This window comes from Ceratosolen solmsi, unplaced genomic scaffold (assembly GCF_000503995.2).
Source record: "Ceratosolen solmsi marchali unplaced genomic scaffold, CerSol_1.0 scaffold1, whole genome shotgun sequence".
Classification (NCBI taxonomy): Eukaryota; Metazoa; Arthropoda; class Insecta; order Hymenoptera; family Agaonidae; genus Ceratosolen; species Ceratosolen solmsi.
Window position 1 is genome coordinate 11,888,516 of NW_011948415.1, and position 25,425 is coordinate 11,913,940.

The 25,425-nt window shown below is 31.0% G+C and overlaps 1 protein-coding gene across 6 annotated transcripts in view; it reads right to left on the reverse strand.

Annotated features, from left to right (window-relative positions):
• Positions 1 to 370: 370 nt before the first annotated feature.
• Positions 371 to 25,425, reverse strand: part of PMCA (plasma membrane calcium-transporting ATPase 3) — a 46,010-nt gene continuing 20,955 nt past the window's right edge. The window contains exons 15-17 of one of the 6 annotated variants that reach the window (XR_913120.1): positions 24,467 to 24,535; positions 22,336 to 22,426; positions 611 to 681 (exon numbers count right to left, since the gene is read on the reverse strand). Coding sequence is in view for 5 of the 6 variants with exons in the window: in XM_011507991.1 (XP_011506293.1) it covers positions 15,382 to 15,852 (471 nt within the window). In the remaining variant the exon portion in view is untranslated. Of the gene's footprint in view, positions 682 to 7,412; positions 7,482 to 15,345; positions 15,853 to 22,219; positions 22,427 to 24,466; positions 24,536 to 25,425 lie in introns of those variants that run through there. The other 5 variants (XM_011507993.1, XM_011507992.1, XM_011507995.1 and 2 more) reach the window with 5 other exon arrangements.

Here is a 25,425-nt window from a genome sequence, read left to right on the forward strand (position 1 = left end):
CTTTTATCCCTCGTGCTTACACGTCCAGAGAGCGAGCATGAGATAAGAGAGAGGGAGGGAGGAATGAGTTGGTCGGGCGGATAGGGTGGCGTGCCCAGCATCTTGCTTACACGCACATAGATAAACGATCGCATCGGCCGTCTTCTTGGTTGTTGCCGCGGGGTAAGGGCCGCCTTGATTATTCTTATGATGGTTGCCTTGACCCTCTTTCCTTTTCCCCCTTCGATAAGCGCGAGAAGTGTGGGATAGGTCGGGCGGTTGAATTGTATTGGGTTGGGTTGGGCTGGGCTGGGCTGGGCTGGGCTGGTCTGGTCTGGGCTGGATTGGGTTGGATTGGGTTGGATTGGGTTGGATTGGGTTGGACTGGGAGGGGTGTATGGGCACGCGCGCGCTCGCGCGGCGTTCATTCGGGTCCATATGGTCGGGGCTCGGGCGCCCGTGGCGCGCACTTCCCGGGGCTTAGACGGCGGTCTCGGTGTGGCTGTGGCTCGAGAGCCGCTCGACGTCGATTTCGGGTATGGTCAGCTCATCCGGCAGATTGTCAGCGTAATCGATGCTACTCGTTTGGGAGAGCCTCTTGCTCAGGGAGGACTGCTTCCTCAGCACCTCGGCGAGATTCGTGTTGCTGTGCTCGCCGTAGCGCGAGTCCAGTCCCTGTCGAAATGCGTTCACTACGCGGATCTGGAAGCAAAGGGCAAGCAGAAGTGGGTGGCGATAGACGCCCACGATTAGTTGCTTATTCGTAGATTCGGCGTCGGATCATTGGAAGTTCGTGCGTGGACGAGGTTTTTCAGAGTTTGGTTGGAGTTGGGTGTGGGTGGAGCTCTGGGTTTGTAGCCGTAGCCGTAGCCGCTTGACTTTTAGTCTGGGAGTGGACATTTTTCATTTAGTAGTGGCCCTTTTAGCGGCTATTTTTGTTCGTTTGCTTATATTGTTTTCAAACACTGAGGTGGAGCTGCGATGTTAGCCGTGCTCTGGAATAAGCGAGATGCCGAAGTATTTGATAGTTTTCTTAGTTATATGTCGCGTCTTGTAAATCTAAATGTTTAATAATCGATTAGAAAATGTGTTATCGTACCGTTATGTCTGGCGCTGATTGACGAAAGTAAGTCGTCACGTTACGGTCAATGCCAAGTTTGGTTTTGATAATAATACGCGACATTTGCTATTGAAATTTTATTTTGTATTTTTTCAAACGGAATTTTCGAATTGTAATGGAAGCATTTACACATTGGAATAGTTATTAAAATTAAATGTTATAACTTTGGCTTCGAGAGTTAAATCTCTATTACGAATTTCAATTATTACACAATTCATATTTATAAGGAATATTCAAATACTTCGATACCTCACTTTTAAAAACAAAAAGAATATTTTATCTCAGTGTTATCGGTTTAACCAACAACTTACGAGAATCGTTAAAAGGTAGTTTTCATCTTTTTTTTTTTTTTCTTATCTTGTGAAAACATCATAAGGCACACTTTTAAAGCAAATTAAAGGAAGTTCAAGCAGGTTTTTGTTGTTTATTTTCTACAGGACATTTAATAACATTTCGTCAATCGAGGATGCAAGCGTTTCTCTTCAAAACTATCAAAGAGAATAGACAAATGGCTTGTTTTAAAAGAAATGTATTAATATTAATTATATTAAAAAAAAAAAAAGAAAAAAGAAAACAAGAAAAAAAAGCCGATAAAAAATAGTTAAAACATCATAAGTAATTGAAACGTTATTTTAAGTCTGCGGACTTTCGAACATCAAAGCACTTTATTAAAACACAGAGGAAATCTAAAAGCTTATAAATACAAAAACCGTATTTTTTTAATCTATCAAATTTGCCTTTTGTGGCAAACAGTCCTTCATTAAAATAAAGAGCATAGAAGCAATTCAAGGTAAACGTACAATAAAACTTTTTTGTTGATGGCCGGACGACGCTACTGTTATTACAACAAACTGCATTCAATATATGAAATATGTTTAATATCATAAGAGTAGAAGCTTTGTATTTTAATATATAACAAATTAGTAAATTTTGTAAAGGCGAGTAACGTCACAATTAATCAATTCCCTTCGAGAAAATACGCATTCTATGTAAACATTAAAGCTGCCAACAACACACGACATACAGCCGCCATCACCGACCAAAAACAAAAGCCTTTATTCATTTCAATATTATTTATCGATAAAATATTACATTTTTTCTAATTAACCGTCCCTTGCAAAGTAAGCTGCTTTTGAAGAAAAATAAGAAAACCAATAAACAAAAGAGAAAAATCTTCGGTTATTTCAAAAAAAAAAAAAAAAAAAAAAAAAAAAAAAAAAAAAAAAAAAAAAAAAAAACAAATTGAAAGCAAAATTCATTAATTTGGAAGCTCCCTTTGCAAAAGGTAAATTGCATTTTCTTATGATATTAACATAGTAAGCATTTGAAAATATTCCTTCTAATCGCCTTTATGCGCCATACAGAGTGCTGATTAATTTTTTTTCCATCTTATTATTTATTTTATTATTTTTTTAAATATTAAAAGCAAAAACAAAAATGAACTCGATCCTTAAATCGTCGTACATATGGTACACCTACACGTAGGTTAGTGTATGTATTATTGAAACAAATACAATAAGCCAAAAGACATTCAAACCCTGAAAACTCGCATTACAAAGATGTTGAGTAAGTTTCCTCGACGTTTCAAACAATGAATAGTGATAATAATTATTTTATATATTGAGCAATGATAATAATGTTTATTAATAGTTAAAAAAATAAATCAATAAATAAATAAATAAATAAATGAATAAAAAAAAAAAAAAAAAAAATTATCGTAAAGATGTTAGCACATAAAACAAATTGCATACATGTGCAGAATAAAAAGTAAGTGGAAAAATTAGAGTCAAAAGATTTATTAAGAGTATGAATGAAATTATAGATCGCAGAAAAGAGAAAAATGTTAATGTTGAAGTGTATAAATTGAAATATTTGTTAATCGTTTATGTATTACAATTAAAATATTTCTCATATTACAATCGAAACATTATTTAACATTATTATTTTTATGCACCTTACCTCGTCACACATCATCCTATATTCACGTTTAATATAAATATATTTTGTTATTAAATTTAATAAGAATGCAATATTAAAAAGAAAGATAAGCATTCGATAGACAATGAAAAAGGATTAAAAGATATTTATGTTTGCTGTTAAAAACGTGAAGTACGCTGTAAGTTGCAAATAAACATAACAAGAAGCATTATAGTATACACATATTGTTTATATAAAATCATTATCCACTTGTGGTGAAACATAATTTACAAATTTTTTAAAACAATATATGAAAGCCAAGCACTCTGTATAACGCCTAGATATTCCTTAATAAGCATCATTTTGTGATGTTTGCATCTAATGAATAATCACTTATATTATTATTAATAAAGGGAAATAAAACAAGGTGAACGTTATTAATTAATAGTGTTAAGAACGATCGTATAAAAAAAATAAAATAAAATAAAATAAAATAAAAAAAAAAATATAATAAAAAGCAGTCTCGCCAAAGACCAAGCGCACGGCATAATAATCAGAGCAATGTTTCTCAGATTAGTGTATTAAACAAATCTTAAATAAATGTCTAATGTCTAATAATTATATTATGAAAAATAATAAAGCACATTATAAATAACAAACATATGATTTGGCATAAATACATAAAAACAATTATAGCCTGTTTAGACAATCGGGTGTTTCAAACCGGCTTTAGTGACGTTCTAAGCATTATAATTAAAAACTGCAATCCAGCATGCACAGTATTATTTACGTAATACGGAAAACAATAATTATGTCAATAATATATTCTTGCTTAAGAAAGCAGCGAATATGAATTATCTCGTTCGACAATGGTAATTTTTTCGTTTTTGTTTTGTTATTCTTATGCATTGAAAATTTCAGGAGTCCAAGTACTTTATAAGTTTACAGAACATAAAAATACACTGCTAATGAATGCATCAATGTCGATCGAACATATAAAATAAATTTTATTTTTATCAAGTTGCTTTGCATATTTCATGATATCATTAGATTGATAAGAATATGTGCAATCTTATTAGGCTTTTATTAATCCGTTACGCATTTAGGGATGAGCACTATCGTATGAAGTGGATAGGTTTCCAATATATTTCCTTCGATAATTTGTAATCTACGAAATCGATAGCGTTTCTTGATTCTTCGATAAGATATCGTTTACTACGAGAAGCAATAAAAATTTATTTTATATGCATTCAAATCATTTTATGCAAATTTAATACAAGACTCACGGTCTTTCATTCTATAACAACAACGACAATAATCATAATATTGATAATTTAAAAAAAAAAATTAAGAAATTAGTTGTTATTTTTGCACTATAATATAGATTTCACGAATGAAATCGAAAAGTTCCTTGTTATATGTTTATTTTCACTTATTTTCTTTCCTTTCTTTTTATAATTGTAAATATAGTACATTAAAGTGTTTGCGGCTACGTACATGAGTGTAACAGTAAGTGTATTAAAACAATAGAAGAGAAACCATTCAATTAATTCATAATTACAAAGATATAAATAATGTTTAAGGATGATAGTGTTAAATTAGTATTATTTACATGAACTTTCCCGATAGCTGATTTTTTCCGTTTTCCTTTGTTGTGTACTTACGCTTTTATTTTCCTACAAGATGGACTGGGTAAGTAGTTGCTCTTTTACGTTCATCTCTCTATTCTCACGTCGCTAGTGATGATAGTCAATAATGGAGTGGACCAACTAACGAGCGTGTATCTTCATTCGGCAATTTATATTGCTTAGATTTGTTTCTGATTTTGCTTTCCATTGAGCTTCTTATAATCTCGATATAATTTTATTGATTCGATTTAGAACTCTTAATCGTGTCGTTGTCGTTCCTTCGAGTTCGTTTCTCCCTTTGAGTTTTATTTTAATTTTTCGCAATATTTTACGAGTAATTTTGAAGAAAATTTTTTTTTTTTTTTTTTTTTTTTTTTTTTTTTTTGAAACGAAACGAAACGAAAAAAAAAAAATATATATATATAAAATATATAAAATTATCGCAGGTTGTTTCTTTTGATAATTGAGAAAAGAGTTATTGGCGCAAATCTGTTATTTTTTTTCATAATTGAAAATCAAGTGTCGTCTATGTCTATTTTAAAAAGCACTGCTATGCAGTCTATTTATCCCGTATAGTTTGCTTTTTTCGAAGTTGTTGTTGAGTTTAGAAAATACTGCTTTCTTTCTTTCTAACGTTTCTTTTCTTAACGTCATATTGATATGTATATAAGATATCTAAAAGCCTTTCGTAAATTTAAAAATATGCATTCACAGCCAAGACATAAAGTACAGCCACAAATTACGCTAAATGAAACTTAAAAAAACGAATCATTAGTAAATAATAGTCAATAAACGTAAATTCTTGTAAGCAAGGTTATAAAGTAGTCGAGCATCGTTGATTATAATGCAGAAAATCTTTAATATACAGGAAAAACATAAGAAAAATATATTTGCCGAGTATAAGCTTCAAGGCCTATGCTTCAAAATATAATATGCACTTTTATGATTTTATATATGTTAGAAAATAAAATCATAAACCCTGTAATATAGCTACAGAATAAATTTTCTTTTCTTCAAATTTTTATAATTATAATTATCAAACACGTAATCGAGTGACATGACGTTTGATTGTTTGGATTGAAGCGATGTCAGGAAATTAATATGTTCTTAAATGTATAATAATCATAATGAAAATGACATACTGACAAATAAGAATTGTAGTTGGTGATTTAATTTGAAAAATCGTTTCCATCAAATTTAATAAACTACGCAACATCATTTCAAAAACATCTATAATTTTATTTATTAATCTTCTTGGAGCTGATGTATTCGTTATAAGCCCCCCCCCCCCCCCAATGCAAAGATCAAGGAGTATAAACATTATATAATATATTGCTTCTTAGTATAAATAAATAAATATAATTATTTAATACTATTATTATATATTATTAATGATCAGTGAATAAATTATATATTTTATGATTGAATGTAACGTCTCTCGACAACAAAAATCAACTGTTAATCATTTAATGCTTTATTGTCACCTTTTTTTTTAACTTTTTTTTATTTTAACTTTTCACATAATAATTCCATATTTATATTTATAATGTAAAGAAATGTTGAGCCATGATTAAGAGCCATGCAATTAATGATAAATAAATAAAGATATGAATCCATATAGAAATACAGGCAAATACATATTTACACATGTATATACATCAAGATATATTTATATGTATTGTTTGCATATAAACTTAAGACAATATTTAAAGAATATATGTGTGCAAGTATGCATATACATGTACGCACATATATAGTTGAATATTTTTTAAATTAATAGACAAACATTGGGAATTAATCTAATGAGAATTGTGCATCTCTTTTGGTATTAAATGTAAGAGCTTGTAGACACACACGACGTAAGAGCAAGAAAAATTGTAATGTGCAATATTTCTGATTATTGAACGAACGATATAATGTCATTATTTTTGAAAATGGTCATTAACAATGTTTCCGTTAAGTTAATTTCAATTTCATAATTCGTTTAAAACATATAAGAATTCACATTTGCAGTTGTAAATTAATTTCGAGCTTAAAATTTTGTAAATACATAAAAGTATTATGATGCATTATTATTCGTAATAATAGTTTTTCCATTATTTCTCTACTTTTATATTTTATTAATGTGTCATGGAGTTCGAAGAGATATTAGTGTTCCAATTGCAAAACTTTGTTAAAATTTTTAATGTATTTCTACATTTGAATATAATTTTAGGCCATCGTTCAAAGATAACCATTTGATAAATTATTAAATAAATCGAGTGTTAATAGATAGTGATGGTGTCTTATATTTAATATCTAAAACATTCTGTAAGCGGTTGCATGAACATTTTCGTAAATTCATAGAAATCGTTTAATTTTAATATAAAAGTGAAGAAAAACCAAAGTAGAAGGTAAATTCAAAAAGCAAATGAAAATTTGAAAAGAAAAACTAAGAAAAAATCTAAATGGCTAATAACTTAGGGACTTGATTGATGCAAGTTTCTTTTGCCAGTTTTTTTTTTTTTTTTTTTTTTTTGGAATAGCCTGAGTAACGGAGCACTTTCGTTATCTGTTAGTGTGTGTGTGTGTGTGTGTGTGTATACTAATGCGAGCATCAAGGTATTTTGCATTTGACAGAGTGATGTGAGTGAGTGTGCGTGTGTGACTGAGTGTATATATGAGAGCTAGAGAAAAAGAGACAGACAGAGAGAGAGAGAGAGATCGATAGAGAGAGGGATAGAGAGAGAGAGAGAGAGAGAGAGAGAGAGAGAGAGAGGAGCGCTTACAGCTTGGTCTGTCGAGCTCTTGCTGTAGGGTACCGGTATCAAACGTTCCTGCAACTCGCCACCTATCACCTTCAAGATTAAAGGGTAATAACATGGTTAAAAAAAATAAAGAATAAGATAGATACGAGGTAAATAAAAAAAATGGAGAATAAATAGTAAGGTTGCCGAATCGATCTTAAAATAAAATAAAAATAAAACAAACTCTGAAAAGTTTGCTTTACAAAGGTGTAAAGTGGATGTGAAGGTTATAGATTAATTTATACAGCAATCAGGTAATTTTGCAATGATACTCCCTTAAGAAATATATTACTGCAATTATATTTTCATTTAAAAAAAAAAAAAAAAAAAAAAAAAAAAAAAAAAAAAAAAAAAAAGGAATAAGTAAAAAATCATTCAAAAATGTACCACATATCAACGCTAGTCAGACAGCAATTGAAATTCAACGATCAAATTAAATATTAATAGAATAAGGTTATATATACTTTTATCCTGTTATTTAATCAGTAACAATAGTCCACATCCACTTTGGCACAACCAAGTTATCATCTTTCAAAATAGATCTATATTAATATAAGAAAATAAATGAAAAAATGTAAACAAAAGTGAAAATAATGTTTTCGAAATATGTATTGGCTTGTATGCAATCTACCCAAAAAAGGGAAAAAAAGCCAAAAAAATTTCTCACGTGTAGAATTTTATCAAGAAAAATAAAGTGTGCAGGTAAATTTTGTTTATAAACACTAATAACAACAAATATTGTAATTGTGAAATTTGCTAAACTACATAAAAAAAAAAAAAATATAAAACGCGCGAATGGATGTGAATAGACATATACAAACAGAGGGGTTGTAAATGTTTACATAAATTAATAGTGGCAATTTATAATTTTTGTGTATACGATCGGCTATTACAACGTTCATTATTTTATACAATTTATTAATTGGAAAGACAGAGAGAGAGAGAGTCATCGGACATAAGAGTTTATTGTTTGTCAATTAATCAGCAGCATTTGTTTAATATTCATTGATCCAATGTCACTCGACTCGCTCGTTGTTTTTATTTGATTTTTATTATTGTGCAAAGTGATATGAAAGAAATAGATTTTGAAATACTGAAAAAAAAAACCGATTGAAAGACGTGAAATAAAGATACAGGTAGTGTTAGAGAGAAAGAAAAAATAAATAAATAAATATATATATATATACATATAGATAGATCGATAGATAAATAGACAGATAGATAGAGATAGAGATAGAGACAGAGATAGATAGATAGATAGACAGTGATATACGTATAGAATGAAGTAAGGACAGATAGATAAAATGATAAAATATTTATATAATAATTTTAAAAGGCACTCAAAATTTGTCAAAAAAAAGAAGAAAAAAAACTCATATTTTCCAAGTGGTTATGGAAAATTGTAGATTGTAATATATAGACTCTTAGAGAGCAGCAGAAAAGTAATTTTTTAATAATAATAATAATAATAATAATAATAATAATAAAAAAATTACTATAAACGAATGTATAGTGACTGTAACGACTTTTATGAATTAATCTTTTAACACTAGTAGTTTTCATTTTTAATAGGCCGGTAATACATCGAGAGGCATTGCGTCAAAATTTCTTTTTATTTAAAGAAAAATACGGACGTAAAAATCGAAGGGTGAAGCGAGCCGTCTGATTTTTTGTTTGTTTCTTTTTAATTTATTTTAAAATTAGGTGAGCGAGATGACTTAAAATGAACTGATTCATATATTGCACAAGCGTTCTTACACTATTTACGCAAATATTAATTTTTAAATCGTTTCATAAAGTCGTCTCGTTAAAGTATATAAATAAAAAAATGATTAAGACAATTCACTTTTTTTTTTTTTTTTTTTTTTTTTTTTTTTTTTTTTTTTTTTTTTTTATAAGAAAGATACAGTTTTTTTATTGACCATTAAAGTTTCAGCTGAAAATGTCACTCTATCTTTTACTAAACCTTAAACCTGAAGCCGATGTCTCAATTATTTTGTATTGTAATTTCATTCGCGCCTAGACATCGCCTTACCAATAGCTTTTTCTTTTTTCTTTCTTTCACATTGTTAATCGACTACGCAATCAAATGATCACACTTTAAAGATTTTAATGTTATTAGTTTTTTTTTTTTTTTTTTTTTTATTTATTTATTTGTTTGTTGCTTTTTCTGTTTCATTTAATGACTACGTACATTCTTGTTATAGTACAACACCGCTAAAAACAATTGGCAGCGGAAATGGCAGCGCTTTCCGGTTTTCCCGACCGCCCAAAGAGAGAAAGCTTAAAGTCGCACCATATTAGGGATTATTTAATCTTTCCACTTAAAATTCCCGCTCAACAATAATTTGCCTTTTTATCAAATTATTCTTTTATACATTTACAATTTTATTTTCGAAATCATATATATCACAAAAAATAGCATATTTTGTATAAAATCGATAATTTTCATATTATCTATTCTTTCATTCTTTCTTTCTTTCTTTTCTTTTTTCTTTGTTTTTTTTTTTTTTTTTTTTTACAAATATACAATATTCGTATTATCAAATCATATATTACAATACAAACAATTTATTACGTTTAAAAAGTCGCCTCGACCGTACGTAAAGAAAAGTCGAATAAAATGAAAGAACAATCTTGTTTTATCATTTTTTTTCGTTCTCTCTAAGTGTCCATTTTCAATTGAACGAAAATAAAATAAAAAACAAAAAACAAAACAAAAAAAAAAGACATATACAGTAATATTTATAGGCGGCCACGAAAATCGGTCATCATTCTTTTGTCGCGCGTCCCTGTTATACACAAAGTCGCAATAACGTGTCTAAAACTTTATCATACTAATATAATTAATATATTATGTATTTATATAACATACTCTATATGCATCATATATTATAATTATAATTATAATGAAGTCTGTAGGTAACTATATTTATTCGCTAACTTCAATTTTTAATTCAAAAGCCAAGCGGCTGCTCTAATTATCGTGTGAATTACTTTTTATTGATTTGTTTCGTTCTTTCGTTCCTCTGTTCTCTTTTATTGTAAGTTTTTCATATTTTTCAGTTTCTTACTTAAACTGCTGTCGATTGAAACATCAAATACATCATGATAAAAATTTTCTTTCTCCTTTACACTACTATTTCATTAATTTAAATGTAATTGAGATACCTAGAGGAATCTTAACGTGCGAATCCTGCGGTTTTTTTGTTTGTTTGTTTGTTTTTTTTTTTGTTTTTTTTTTCTGGATCTTCGTTAGCACGCATAAGTCTATTATTATGACGCGCAGGAGTCGTCTTTACAATGATTGTTCAATGAGGTCGATAAAATACAGCAATTAAAAGCACGTCATAAAAAAATCTCAAAACGTCGCATAAATAATTAAAAAGAAAAAGAAGAATCAGAAATATTCAAATTCTTTATCTCTATTATAGATTATTAGACGAATAAAAATTATCATACTGGCAATTCGTGCAACTTTTTTTTTCTCTCTCAATAGCAATAATTTCATTTATATAACTTATAACATATCGTCATCGTTATTCGGACGATAAAAAAATTTTTAATTTAACAATACATATATGTATATATGACAATAAGTACAGTGCATGCGACTCACTCAATACTCTAGAAGCCGCGCGCGCAGATTCATCTTTTTATTTTCAGGGTACAGATTGCCCTCAAATTATTTGACTACGCGTATTCGCTTTGCATTTTCGAAGAGCGAGAGAGATTTTATGCCCTTACAATTTTAATTATAATTTTACTAGTTTTTTTCTTCTTCTATTCATAATCCATAAGTGTACTCCTACAATTTTCATATTTCTTATTAACAATAATTCATAGTTATTAACATTGTAAGTTTTTCATTTATCGTCTAAAACATGTACAATAATCTCAATAAGCGCGGCAAGTTGATAAATATCAACTTGATCTCAAAAAGTTCTACAATGAGAAGAGCTGCAACGATTAGTCGAAAAGTGCAAAGCGAACACGAATCGTTGATAGTCTCGAGTGGCTTACAAAGTTAATTTATAAAAATTATTTTGCAAAAGCATATGGTCAATAATTATAATCCTCATAATCCTCATAATAATAATAATAATAATAATAATAATAATATTGCTAACAATAATTTAAAAAAAACGTAGTGAACAATTAATTATTAAATAGTACACAGTGGTTACGATTATTTAAAAATATGTAATAACAATAACAATAATAATAATAATAATAATAATAATAATAATAATAATAATAATAATAATAGTAAAAACTTACATTATTAAATTGAAACTGGGAGGCCCAATCAACGTTCTCCACGGAACCGTCGTCAACATATTATTATAACGTTAAAAAATCGCTGTTTTATTTAAAAAAAAAAATGTGTTAAAATACAATATGAAAGAAAAAAAACAAAAACAAAGAAACAAAGAAACACATGATATCGGGGAGCATTACATTATCATCATCATACGAAGAAACCAAATTCGGTGCAAAAGTTTTTAGTAGTTAAAAATATAGCTTAGCAGTTTAGTTTACAAGCAAAGTTCCATTTGATTTCATACCCTTGACTACTTTGTTAATGATCGAGTGAACGAACTTTTTATTTGTAAAAGATTATTAAATTTATCGATTTCTTGGTCCACAAAATAATTGGCAGAGAATAGTTACACGTTATCGCGTTGAACTAAGAGCTTTTTAAGTACAGTGTTGTTTTTTCATACAATTATACAAGGGGCCAGATTTGAAAAAAGAAACCGAGATAAACAAGAGATAATAATAATAAAAAAAAAAATCTATAGAACGCGATAATTCTACTAATCTTGGTAATATTTTCGAGTCGTATTAGGAAAGTATTAGTAGCAGTTAAACAGTAAGAGTTTCGAAAATTATATTAAAACATATGAAATTAATGGGAAAAGCAGCTTATTTTTTTTTTTAATAGGAAATTTACTTTTAAGGCTTGATGCTGCTTATTTTATACTCTCATCCATCGAATAGTCAACGACGCGCTCTTACGGCATTTCTTTTTCTCTCATTTAACAACGGCTATTTTGCTAGCATCTTATGTATTGTTTACAAAAAATTTCTCTTTTAATTATTTATTGGCATTGTATAAAAAAAAGTGAACATATTAAGTTGGTGCGGCTAGCCGTATCGACGTGTGTATATATATTATTTAAGATTAGGTATGATAATGTGTAAATGGGAGAATTGATTGTCAACACGGACAGACGCATTCATATCCAAACCCAGTTAAAGCAAGCAAACAGGCAGAACAGACAGGCAATACAAGCATAACTTTGATTGTTTTTCTTATTTATATGTTTGTATAAGCGATATCTATCTCGTTCTAAATCATTGAGATTATGCGCTATAATTAGTGGGATAAAAGCGAGGTCTTTATTTTCTTGTCCACAGTCGAATTTATTTACATTAATTTGATGAGTAGCATAAGTGACGAAGCAAAAGAAGACTAAGAGTGAGGGAAGTAGTGAAAAACAATATAGTTGAAGGTATTCAATACACGTTATACTACCTATTACACAAGCAAAAGAGAGTTTCATAAAGATTTTTTTTATACAATATTTCCAATTAAGCATTTTGAAGTTCCCCCATGAAAAAGTAAAGTCGTTTTTCTAAGGAATGATCATCATCATCATCGTTGTTATTATTATTATTATTATTATTATTGTTGTTGTTGTTATTATAATTATTATTATTGTTATTATTAGTGGTAGTATCGGTGATAGTATTAGTATTAGTAGTAGTTGTATTAGTAGCAGTAGGTGATGGTGGTAGTAATAGCTATATAGTAATGGTAGTAGCTGTATAGTGTTAGTAATAGTAGTGGCAGTGATAGTAGTAGTAGTAGTAGTAGTAGTAGTAGTAGTAGTAGTAGTAGTAGTAGTAGTAGTAGTAGTAGTAGTAGTAGTAGTAGTAGTAGTAGTAGTAGTAGTAGTAGTAGTAGTAGTAGTAGTAGTAGTAGTAGTAGTAGTAGTAGTAGTAGTAGTAGTAGTAGTAGTAGTAGTAGTAGTAGTAGTAGTAGTAGTAGTAGTAGTAGTAGTAGTAGTAGTAGTAGTAGTAGTAGTAGTAGTAGTAGTAGTAGTAGTAGTAGTAGTAGTAGTAGTAGTAGTAGTAGTAGTAGTAGTAGTAGTAGTAGTAGTAGTAGTAGTAGTAGTAGTAGTAGTAGTAGTAGTAGTAGTAGTAGTAGTAGTAGTAGTAGTAGTAGTAGTAGTAGTAGTAGTAGTAGTAGTAGTAGTAGTAGTAGTAGTAGTAGTAGTAGTAGTAGTAGTAGTAGTAGTAGTAGTAGTAGTAGTAGTAGTAGTAGTAGTAGTAGTAGTAGTAGTAGTAGTAGTAGTAGTAGTAGTAGTAGTAGTAGTAGTAGTAGTAGTAGTAGTAGTAGTAGTAGTAGTAGTAGTAGTAGTAGTAGTAGTAGTAGTAGTAGTAGTAGTAGTGGTAGTGGTAATGGTAGTAGTAGTAATAGTCAATACAATAATTCTTAGTAGTATTGCGTTATCGTGGGTTGTAGTGGCTAATCAGAATGTTGGCAATGGTTAATCAAATTTAGTTTTGATATTATAAATTTATCTATAAAATAAGCAATTGATGGTCGTTATTTATGTATAATTATGAATATACGCAAGTGTTTATAGGCACATACAAAAAGAGTCTTGTTACTTCTTTTGTGTTTTTAATCTCTGTTGTTAAAGCGCAGAGATTAGAAGAGACTCAACACCCTGTTCTCCTTGATAATATTGTTATATATTTGTCTTGCTTAATTGTGATGAATAGAAATGTGTCTGTCGGTTGATCACAATAAATTACACACACATAGGAGTCTAACAAAGGCAGATATGATGCAGCGAAAATTTGGTAAAAAAATACGCGAGAAAAGGAATAGTTTAACGCTACGGCCCTGTACTCTCCAGTACATAATTAAGATCTTTTATATGGTGATACATAGACAACACGTGTAATGAAAGACAGTGGATACGACTTGAGACAAATTAATAAATAAAGTACAATGATGAGTCGCGAAAGACAAGACGAGCTTTTACGTTAAAGTTTAGAGTTACGTTAAACGATCGAAGTATTTAACCGCATGCGAAGAGAAGGGGTGATAAATCGTTTTCCGCTTGAAGAGAAATGTAACTAAATATCTTGCAGTAGCAAAGCCGAAAAAAATTTGGATCGCAATTTTCTTTCCAAGCGTGAGATCGTAATTTTCAACAACACAAAGACAATGGTAATAGAAGAGACACAAACAAGTTCTACGAAAAGCATAGGTCCAAGCATCTTCGGTATGAGATTTTCATTTCCGTCTCATTTTTGCTTCGTCCACGGCTGTCATAATGTACTACACAGAGAGGAGAATGAAAAGCATAAGAATAGAGGGTCACGAGTCAAAAGTGATAGTAGTAAACGATGAATCCTAGAACGTCGACCAGAGAGGGAAAGTCAGAGGTAGTGGAGATTAAAAGAGAAAGGACGTACATTCCAGGAGACGTATTATACACAGTATCACAAGATGTAGCAGCCATAAAAGATGGTAGAGAAGGTGCGAGGATCTACGTCCTTTCTCAATGATTTCAAAGAATTTGTCTATTAGGATGAGAAGTAGAAATGCGAAACTATTAGTTATACAGATGATAACAGGATATTCTTTAATCAGAAGAAATAACGAGATACAGTAGGCCTATGATAGAAAAATAGCGAGCGAGAAGGAGAAAGAAAGGGAGGGAGAGAGAGAGAGAGAGAGAGAGAGAGAGAGAGTCAGAGCGAAATTTGTATATGTGCGTATGTGCGTGCGTGTGTGTATCGGTGCGTGTGCGTGTAAGAGGAGAGAGAGAAAGAGAGAGAGAGAGAGAGAGATGAGAGAGACGAGAGAAGAGCGTGTGTGAGAGAGAGAGAGAGAGAGAGATAACGAACGAATGATCGTTGTTGTTTAGATACAGGTCTCGTGGACAAATTTGGGCAGTTCTGGGAGCACGAGATTATTGGCGCTTGATCTTAAGGAATTGACCGCGTTATTAGCGTCTTCCTGTTGCTGTTGTTGCCTTCCGTTGTTCTGTTGCTGTTGCTGATGCTGGTGATGCTGATGATGATGATGGTGATGGTGATGGTGGAGGTGGTGATGGTGATTGCCGGTGCCTGGTACGTGGAGTAGCAGAGGCGAAGTGGCGCCCCGTCCGGCCTCGTTATTGGCGCTGTTGGCCGTCGTAATGGCCGATTGCTGATGTTGCTGATTCCTCGCCTTATTAGCCGGATCCTCGTCAATGTACGTGAAGTCTGAGAGGGGGCGGGGCCCGGTGTGACTGCGCGAGCTGCGCATACTGTGCAAGCTGTGCAAACTATGGACGGAGCGACGCTCCTCTAGGTCTTCCAGAGTCGACCTGAACGCTCGGATAACCCGAAGCTGCAACGAGAAGAGCAATCGGAACACGGCCGACATTCTGAGTCATATGTGGAGGGGCTCTTGCGTAAAGACGAGAAATTTCGACAGAGACAGTGTGAGAGAAAATGATTTAGCGAGGGAGAGAGCTAGAGCTGATAGAAAGAATCCAGCCAGATAAACAGGCAGAGAAAGTCAAAGAGAGGGGGAGAGAGAGAGAGAGAGAGAGAGAGAGAGAGAGAGAGGAGAGAGATAGATAGAGTGATAGAAAGGGAGAGGATCTGTGTGATGGAGAGGGGGATGGAGGGGGACCAGAGAGAAGATGGAAAAAGGGAGAAAGGATGGGGAAAAGAGAAAATCAGTTAGAAGAGAGCGAAAAAGAAGTGGAGATATATTGATAGAAATGTAATTATAGAATGATATAATTGTATATATATATATATATATATTTATGTGTGTATACGTTCAAGGTCAGTAACACACATAAGCACGCCGGCTTTCTTTCATTTGAATTTCAGCACTTTAGCATTTACATTATCGCTTTTCTTTGCTTATTCTTACTTATATCCTTTGACGTTTTGTGCTATGCAGATTTAATGGAGGAAAGAAGGAGAGCGTAGATTTCTAACTAAATTCTGCTCCGGACATTGTTTTTGTGTATTTGCGCTCTCTCTTTGGTATCCGGGCATACGTGACCCGTATTACTCAAACTATGAGGATACGATGATTTTCTCTCTCTCTTTTTTTTTGCTTCTTTTGCTGTCGCTTTAATTTATCAAGGAGATTCGCGCTTCGGATAAGTGGAACTTTGTTTCTATATGTATACGTCATTGAAAAGTTGCTGACTTGGATCGAAAACCCAGTCTATTGCGTGAGATCTGCTCAATGCCGAGGACATGTTTTAATCCAAATTTCAATAACAAAGTTCAGTGGGTATTTACACGAAATGATGACTCCTTTCTTTTCTTTCTTTCTCTTTTATAGACATAAATTTTTTTTTCATGATCTCGACAAAGGTCGCGTTAAAAGAATGAACAAAGATGAAGTGTTATTAATTATTTTAATCTATATCCGATTAATTATCATTTATAACAATGTTTAACTGTGTATATCGTGGAAGGCGTGGGAATGAATTCTATTGCATAATATACAATTTATAGTACATAAACTACTAGTTATTACAACCTATACGTATTATTAGTATTAACAAAATAATTGCAAAGAATAAAACAACACATACGTGGGTAACTGATTCTGCGAGAATCAGACTCATTATCAATGAGAATACTTATTAGCATTAAAAGACGTTAATCGCTCATGCCATGAATGTATATGTTCGTGCTTAACTATATATATAGTTTTATTTATTTATTAACTTGTTCTTTCATTTATAATGAAATTACATACACAGTCATGTACACAATAGCCTTCGGCCAACGAGCGTATAAAACATCAGGGCAGCGTTAAATAGGCGATTTTGAGTGGAAATTGCTCGGTAGGGATGTACGTCGAGGTAAATTCCGTTAAGGACGTTATAAACTGGCACAAACGAGCACGCATAACGGACTTATCTAGTCTGAATACGTACCTATTTTAACACTAGGATGGACACTGCACTCACTGCTGGGAGTACTTGCACGATAATCGAGAGATGTTGGAATGAGCCCGCGAGAAGAGCCATCCCGATTGCTATTGGAGCTCTCAGATTTTCGCTAACTACATCCGTAGTAATGACGCTATTTCTTGTTTGCATATGTGTATAGAGTGTACAAATTCATTGCAGGTAATTTAGATTGTGAGAGAGAGAGAGAGAGAGATAGAGAGAGAGAGAGAGAAAGTTGAAAAAAAAAAGACATAATTACATATAAGCTAAAGCTATAATTTAATTAATTTAATAACGGTAGTAGACATATATTCTGGTACTTTTCAAACTACGACAACAATTACGTATAAAAGTAAAGTATGTGATAAAGTGATACTTATGCTTGGTTTCATTTTTTTACCAGTATTTTTAGCTTTAAAAGAAAAAGAATAAATATATATAAAAAAAAAACATTAAACGAAGAAGCGTCGCAGCAAAGCATTTCCATTTCTTTGCGCGTCTTTTCGTCCTACGGTAGATCCTATATATTATAAATTACAATTAATTAATAAATTATAAATTACATTATAATATCTTCCATCGGAAGTCACTCATTCTCAAGGCTCTAATGGGTATGGATTTAATGCGTCTTACCGAGAACAACTCGATGACTTGGTTACAACTCGATGATCGTGCAAAAAGGTGACAAGAGCACGCATGCAACTTACGTATTTTATATCCGTATAACATACATATATAATATATGCATAGATGTGTGGAGACATGCACGTATAGACAGACATATACTTCACAGTCGAATTATACAAAATTTTTACAAGCTTATTTGTTTCATTTCATTTGATTGTTTAGAATTTATATTTTTCCTCAGATTGCCTAATAATTTTACTTACAATATATATACAACACCATTTATTTTAATTAATTCGCTGTGGATGATATTACGATATCTTATTTCATATTTTGCTATAAAAATGGTCCGCAACAGTCCTTAACCGAGAAAGGAAACGCTTGTCTTTCCATGTGTACGTGTAGTTAAATATATACAGATTTTAAAAATTGTTATACATATGAAAAGCAGACTTAAACATAATTTTTATAATGATCGAAAGACATAGGGGATGAAAGAGGTTTCTACGTTGTACAAATTATAGATAAACGTGTATCAATACATAATTATTATTATTACATCGTTTTCTTTTTATTTCATTTGTTTAAAAACTTTATTAATAAAAGTTTATTATTTGTTGATTTTTTTTTTCTAAATATACGACCGGTATTTCAATTATCTTCGCTTCTATAAATATTTTGTTATGTACCTATGAACTCGAAGTAACGACAATTTCAAACAACAAGGAAATCTTTAATGAAAAGATGATTTTCTCATAATGAAAATTACACAGCAATAACACGTATATGAAAATTAATTTTTAAAAAATTACGCTAAAATATTTTTATTAGTTCGGTGTTAATTTATATTTTAATAATATAATATTAATATTGATCATATTCCCTTGATTTAAAAATATTTTTATCATACAAAATACTTTTTAAAGGGGGCTGGAGAAATGTTTGTATAACGTTAAAGTTACACAAAAAAAAATCCCCAAAGTTTTTATTATTATTAATTGATTAATTGAAATTGATGTATTTCTTCTAAAGAGAGTGAAATATATCTGTTAATTTTAAATTCAATGTTAGTAATCCGTATTTTAGCATTCATTATTAATTTCTAAATGAATGATAGAATACTTTAAATAAAATTGAAAATAAATGTATAAACGGAGTATTCAAATTACTGAAGAAGATTGAAATTTTGAATAATAAGTCAATAATAAATAATTTATCAATTAAGATAGACTGTAATAATATTAGACTGTATCAATAAAAATATAATATGTATATAGTAGAGAAAAGTTATTAGAATATTGTATGCGTATATTGAAATTTGTATATTCAAAAAAAAAAAAAAAAAAAAAAAAAAAATATTATATGAGGTACTTGTGATTCGCAAAAATTACTATTAGGTAACTAAATTGATAAAAACATATTATTTCAAATTACTGAAATTCGTTCTTTCACATAATGTGTTAATGTGCAATGATATTATGCATTTAAATAATTATTTGATATGATTAACAAAGTCGTTTAAAATATAATTGAAAATACTTATCAGTAACTATATTAAGTAAATTATATTAACTAAACGACAATAATAACAATAAATAATAATAAATATGAGTAGAATTATTATTATTGTTATTATTATTATAATTATATGGATGACGATAATGATAATGATTATGATAATAAAAATTGAATGTGCGAGTAATTAATAACGATGAGCAACAAACGTACATATTAATAAGTAACACAAGTCAAAATGAACTGCAGGATATTACATTTTTATGCCCATACTTATGCACACAATTGGTAGGGACACGCGCGCACACACGCACGCAACCATATGAAAGTTTTAAAATTGTTAAATATATACAAATGTTAAGATGCGATCATCATTATGTATAGCGATGCATGTTTAGTGGTAAAAAAATTCGATTTATAAAAAGCAGTTTCTCTGCACATAGAACCTATCTACATAAACGTCCTATCTACTGTAAACAGTGAAACGGCTGATATAAGACTTTAAGCAACTCGGTATATGTATGTGTAAGCTTCATAAAAACAATCCCAATGTCGAAGTGTGAATTCCAGTTTCTAGTACAATAGGTGAATATAAATTGAATATTTATAGATCAATATGTATAGTTCACCTCGGATCTCTAGATCCACGTACTTAAGCGTTTGAGCATACCAATCTCGATGAATTTACTTATTGCGCCGCAATAAAACGCAAATAATTTTATTTAAAACGATCTGTGATTGTTTTTGCATTAGAGGTAGATTCGGGAGTCGAGTTTATTTATTAGCTAATTATTGGCGACACGAGGCAAAGTTGTTTTTCTTCTTCTCAATCGTTAGCCAGTCATTGGGACTGAAGATTTTTCAATTACACCGTGTACGGCGAAAAACTGGGGTACTGCTCTGACAACGGGATTTTACGTGTTATTAAAAAAATTGATAGAAAATCCAAAATAGTAATAGTAAGTAAAGACGTAAGCAGTACGCGCTGTTTTAATGTAAATATGCGCGACACAGACACAATGAGAGTAAGAAGAAAAGAGAATGAATGTAAGTAAGAATGAAAGAAAGAAAGAAGGAAATAAATGAAACGTTCACTTCGAAACAATGATAGACACTCGCACGTACATATACTGTATAAAATAAAATGAGTTTAATAAGTCGAGAAAGCAAACATATTAGTTGGTTAAACAAAGTCACAATGAAAACTCTGCGCAGTTGCAGTGCATTTGACAATGTTCTACTCTTTGCTATCGAGTATTCATAGCTAACAAAGAAAAACACTTTCCACGTGTGCGTGCTGTTCAGCTGTTCTACTTCAATGCTGAAGTATATGGGAACAGGGTAGAGCAATGGCATTTGCAGCCCCGTAATATTAATTCGGTTGTGGGTTAGTGAAGAATACAAGAATGTGAGCATCACTCAGCAAAGTAACAAAACAATGTGAGAAACGTAAAAAATTTGCGTATATATATATATATATATATATATATATATATATATATATATATAGCGCACTAGGCAGGCGTGTTGGCGAGAGGAAAAATACAAACATAATAATATTGCACGCTGATATACACACTGACAAATACAACATAGAGCTAGAACGGATAGTAAATTATTGTAAGTGTAAAGAGATGATTGTAACATAGATTGATTGCATAGATAAATTGCCGTGGTTAAAAACTTGATAAGAATGAAAAAAGTTAAATGTGAACGAGGTTGGATATTTTGAGGTGGGAAAGTTTGAAAGATAGGCAAGATTTAGGGTGTTTTAGTGATTCAATTCATTATCGATGCTATTAGTATTTCTTATTTTTCTCAAGTAATGTGAGGCTATTATTAATGTTCTTCAATTTAAAAATCCAGTAGGTGTCCCAGTTTAATAATCAACGGGGCGTCAGAAAACTCAATAAGGGACACGCAACACACTCGGAAACATCTAAACTACCAAAGCGAAGGCGGGCGGTCGTCTCCTCCCATCGTCACTGCTCCTATCTACTTTACATTATTTCAAGCTGATTTTCTCCCTCAAATGATAAGTCTCGTCTGCTTTAATAACTTGAGATGCAATATTAATAACGAGTAAATGTTATTGCTGTATGTACATCGACCGCCTCGACTTCGCTACAAAAAATCACAATCGGGGCGCAATAAACCATCATATTTTACGATAAGATATATATATATATATATATATATATATATATATATATATATATATATACACGTACACGTTTGCGCGTACGTATAATTGAATCATTAAACAAATGATGAATTATTGTCATCGTTATCATGAGCAACATGGCAAAACAGAAAAAAAAAGAAGAAAAAAACAGAGGTCTGTTACGTCACCATGGTATTGTCATATTATCATCCAGGGTTTAAGGAAATGGTGGACCGAATATCGTGCGATTGAATTTTAATGACGAAAATTCATGGGTTCCAATTGTATATTTTCCGTTTCGTATAATACCGTCAAGACAGTAGGCAAACGTGATTTTTTTTTTTGTACAGCCGCTTTGAAATGAATTTTAGACAACCATTTAAGTGCCCACGGGATTTGGCCCACCAACTGCTTAAAAGGTGTGAGTAAAGGTTGATAAAAAAAAAAAAAAAAAAAAAAACGTATCATACGACAGGCGATCATCTACTTGCATTGTGATATTGTTATTATGTCATGTATGTGATTATGACGTATGTCGAAAGTGTAGTGTATGATTTATTCTTCTTTTTTGCTTTTTGGTTGTTAGAGGACTACGTACTTGTTTGTACTCCGACAGGAAATGTCTGGCGGCGGGTAACGTAAGACTGCCGCCATGTTTATACCTCAGTCTCTCGAATGGGTTCCACTGGCTAACAAACGACAAATGCATTATCATCAGTCTTCCTTCACTTCACGGTTGCGATGCATTCACTTGTTTCGTCTTCAACTCGCGATTCACATTTCTCGATTATCGTTTCATTATCAACATCAATTTAGTCGCTTCGTTTGTTTTTATTTAATTGTTATACTTTTTTTGCTTCCACTGATGATTTGACTTTGCGTGTTGCATCTTCTACATTCGCGGCGATTATTATCTTAGTTGGTTAGAATTTGTTTTTCTATTTTTCTGTTTATTAATATTTCTTGCGGTTTCGTGCTGAGCTACTTTGTTTGATAATATTGGATGTAGGAAATAAATAGATTTGTGATTTGAGTCGAACCGTTCATTTCAAATTAATTGCTTTAATTACTATTGTCTTTAAGAAGGTTGAGAAAAACGGGTATAAGAGATAGTGGAAAAGAGATGTGAAAATTACCTCGTAGCGTTACGTGGAATTTTTAAACAAACAAAAGCGACTGGTGATCATGGAAAACGCGAGAAACACATTCACTCCAAAAATTTGAAAAAAAAGGTAAAAAAAAACATGAAATAAAATGAAGATCTTTTTTAAATGGAAATGCTCGTTTTTCTCCTTTTTATGAGAAATACAGGGCATTTCGATGATTAATCGAGAGCTTTAACTGAGCTTCTTAATGCAATTGATCAAGGAAGCGAAAGATCGAATAAATCATCGATATTTCGCCTCATCAAATTAACAGAATAAATATTAACCTATTTACATAAATAATAAACATTGTGATACACTTACACAAGCACATACATACATATAAAATGTGAACAGTAACAGCATATACATTTCACTGTATATGTAGCGTTAGTTATTAAATAATAGAAATGATAAGGTCACAGCAACACCACACTACGTTCATGAAAAACAAGAGTTTCATTATAGAAATAAAAATAAAATAAAAAAAAAATAAAAAAAAAAATTTTTTAAATAAACAGAAAAAAAAAGCAAAATAAAAAATATTGATTTATAATTTGACAACGTAGTGTGAAAAATGGCGCATAAAACAATAACAAAAATGCACACGATAAGATTGTGAGCAAATGAAGCGAATGTACAAATGTCATTAGAGGCGATATCGATTGCGCGAAAATGTGAACAAGATAAGTAGAGTGTGAATAAAGATCGTGTATAATCGCGACACCAGGCACACTCGCAATAAAAAATTTTTTGCCTTATATGCATACATTTATTTATAATACGTGAAAATTATACGTAAAGCTCGCCCCACAATGGCAACTTAACTAAATTCGCGCGCCAAATTTCGCGCTTGCATGCATGCGATATCTCATCGAGTGATTTTATATAATAATAATAATAATAATAATAATAATAATAATAATAATAATAATAATAATAATAATAATAATAATAATACGGTAACAATAATATGAATTATGATGATAATTATAGAAATAAAAAAATATAAAATATACAACTGTATATCACATTTAGTGAGATATTAATGCGGAAAAGATGAATTAAATTAAAGATGACAAGTAAAAAAAAAGCATAAAAATAAAAATTACAAACTTGGATGGGTCAGAGTGGTCATTAGGGTTAATGAGTCTTTCGTGAGTTCATAAGAAGCGACAAATCATATAAAACTTATGCAATACAATGCAATTCAATAAAAGTAGTCGACAAAAAGAAAGTATTAAATTCGTCATTTAAACGAAAGGGCGGAGGTGTGTTGTAAAGTTCTTAGTGTGTAAAATGATAATTTGGAGAGGAGGGATGATAACAATTAAAACGAAAAAGTTTAATATAAAATTGCGTGTCTGCCAAAACGCGACAAAAAAAAAAAAAAAAAAAAAAAAAAAAAAAAAAAAAAAACGAATAACACAGAAATTATAACACTGGATAAATAGGCGAAAGACAGAAATAAATAGAGATAAAGGAAATAAGTTAAAAAACAATATATAAAAGTGAGATTATGATTAATAATAAGTATTAATAGACGGCCAAACAATGCGGAGAGTTGGAGACTTGCGGACTAACCATATAGTAATCCTGAGAGGGGGATCTGCCTGTCACAGATACATTCTGCACCAGAGTTCTATTGCTCGTCTGAAAGTAGGTTACACATTGAATTTGATATGATTAGCTTATAGTAGCCGTTATTGTGTTTTTTTTTCTTCTTGCTTATCACATCTTTACTCTATAAATAATATCGTTTATGCATATATATATATATGTGTGTGTGTGTGTGTGTGTGTGTGTGTGTGTGCGTGTGTGTGCGCGCGCGTGTGTATATAGATATATGTATATATATATGTATATATAAGTACACACACCCGCAAGGGCACATTCACGTACTTATATTACACACACACGCACGCACGCACACACACACACACACACACACACACACGTACATGAACATCCATAAAAATATACTTCATCACCCATGCACACACGTATTGCAGTTAAGGCTGCGCGTAACCTTTTCCCGTTCGTTCGCGCTCCTATCAACTATTTACCATTTTCCGCTTTAAGAAATTGTTTCTTCGATCTCGAATTCTTACGATTTTTCGCCTTGAAATTACGCGACGCACTTCCGGTTATTATAAATTTCATACGACTGAAACTTTATTTCCAATTTCCAATAAGTGCACACTTACATGAAATTTCTTTATTTTTCTTTTAAAGCAAATCCTTACGAAAGATGAGAAATTTAAGAAATAAATGTTTAAGGTTGCGATAAACAATAACGTTATCCCTTAATTTTATAATATTTTGCGATTCCAAATTGAATACTTAATTTTTTTTTTTCATTAACATAAGTAAAAACAAAAAAAGAAAAAAAAGAAAAAATAAGAAACGCTTAACATCGTACGATCTGTAAATTAATTTAAATAAATCTATATTCTTAATTAGGTTTAAATAAAAAAGATTCTTAAGATTTGAATATTAAAATATGAAAGAAATAAAAGCACTTGTTATGACGTAGATTTTTA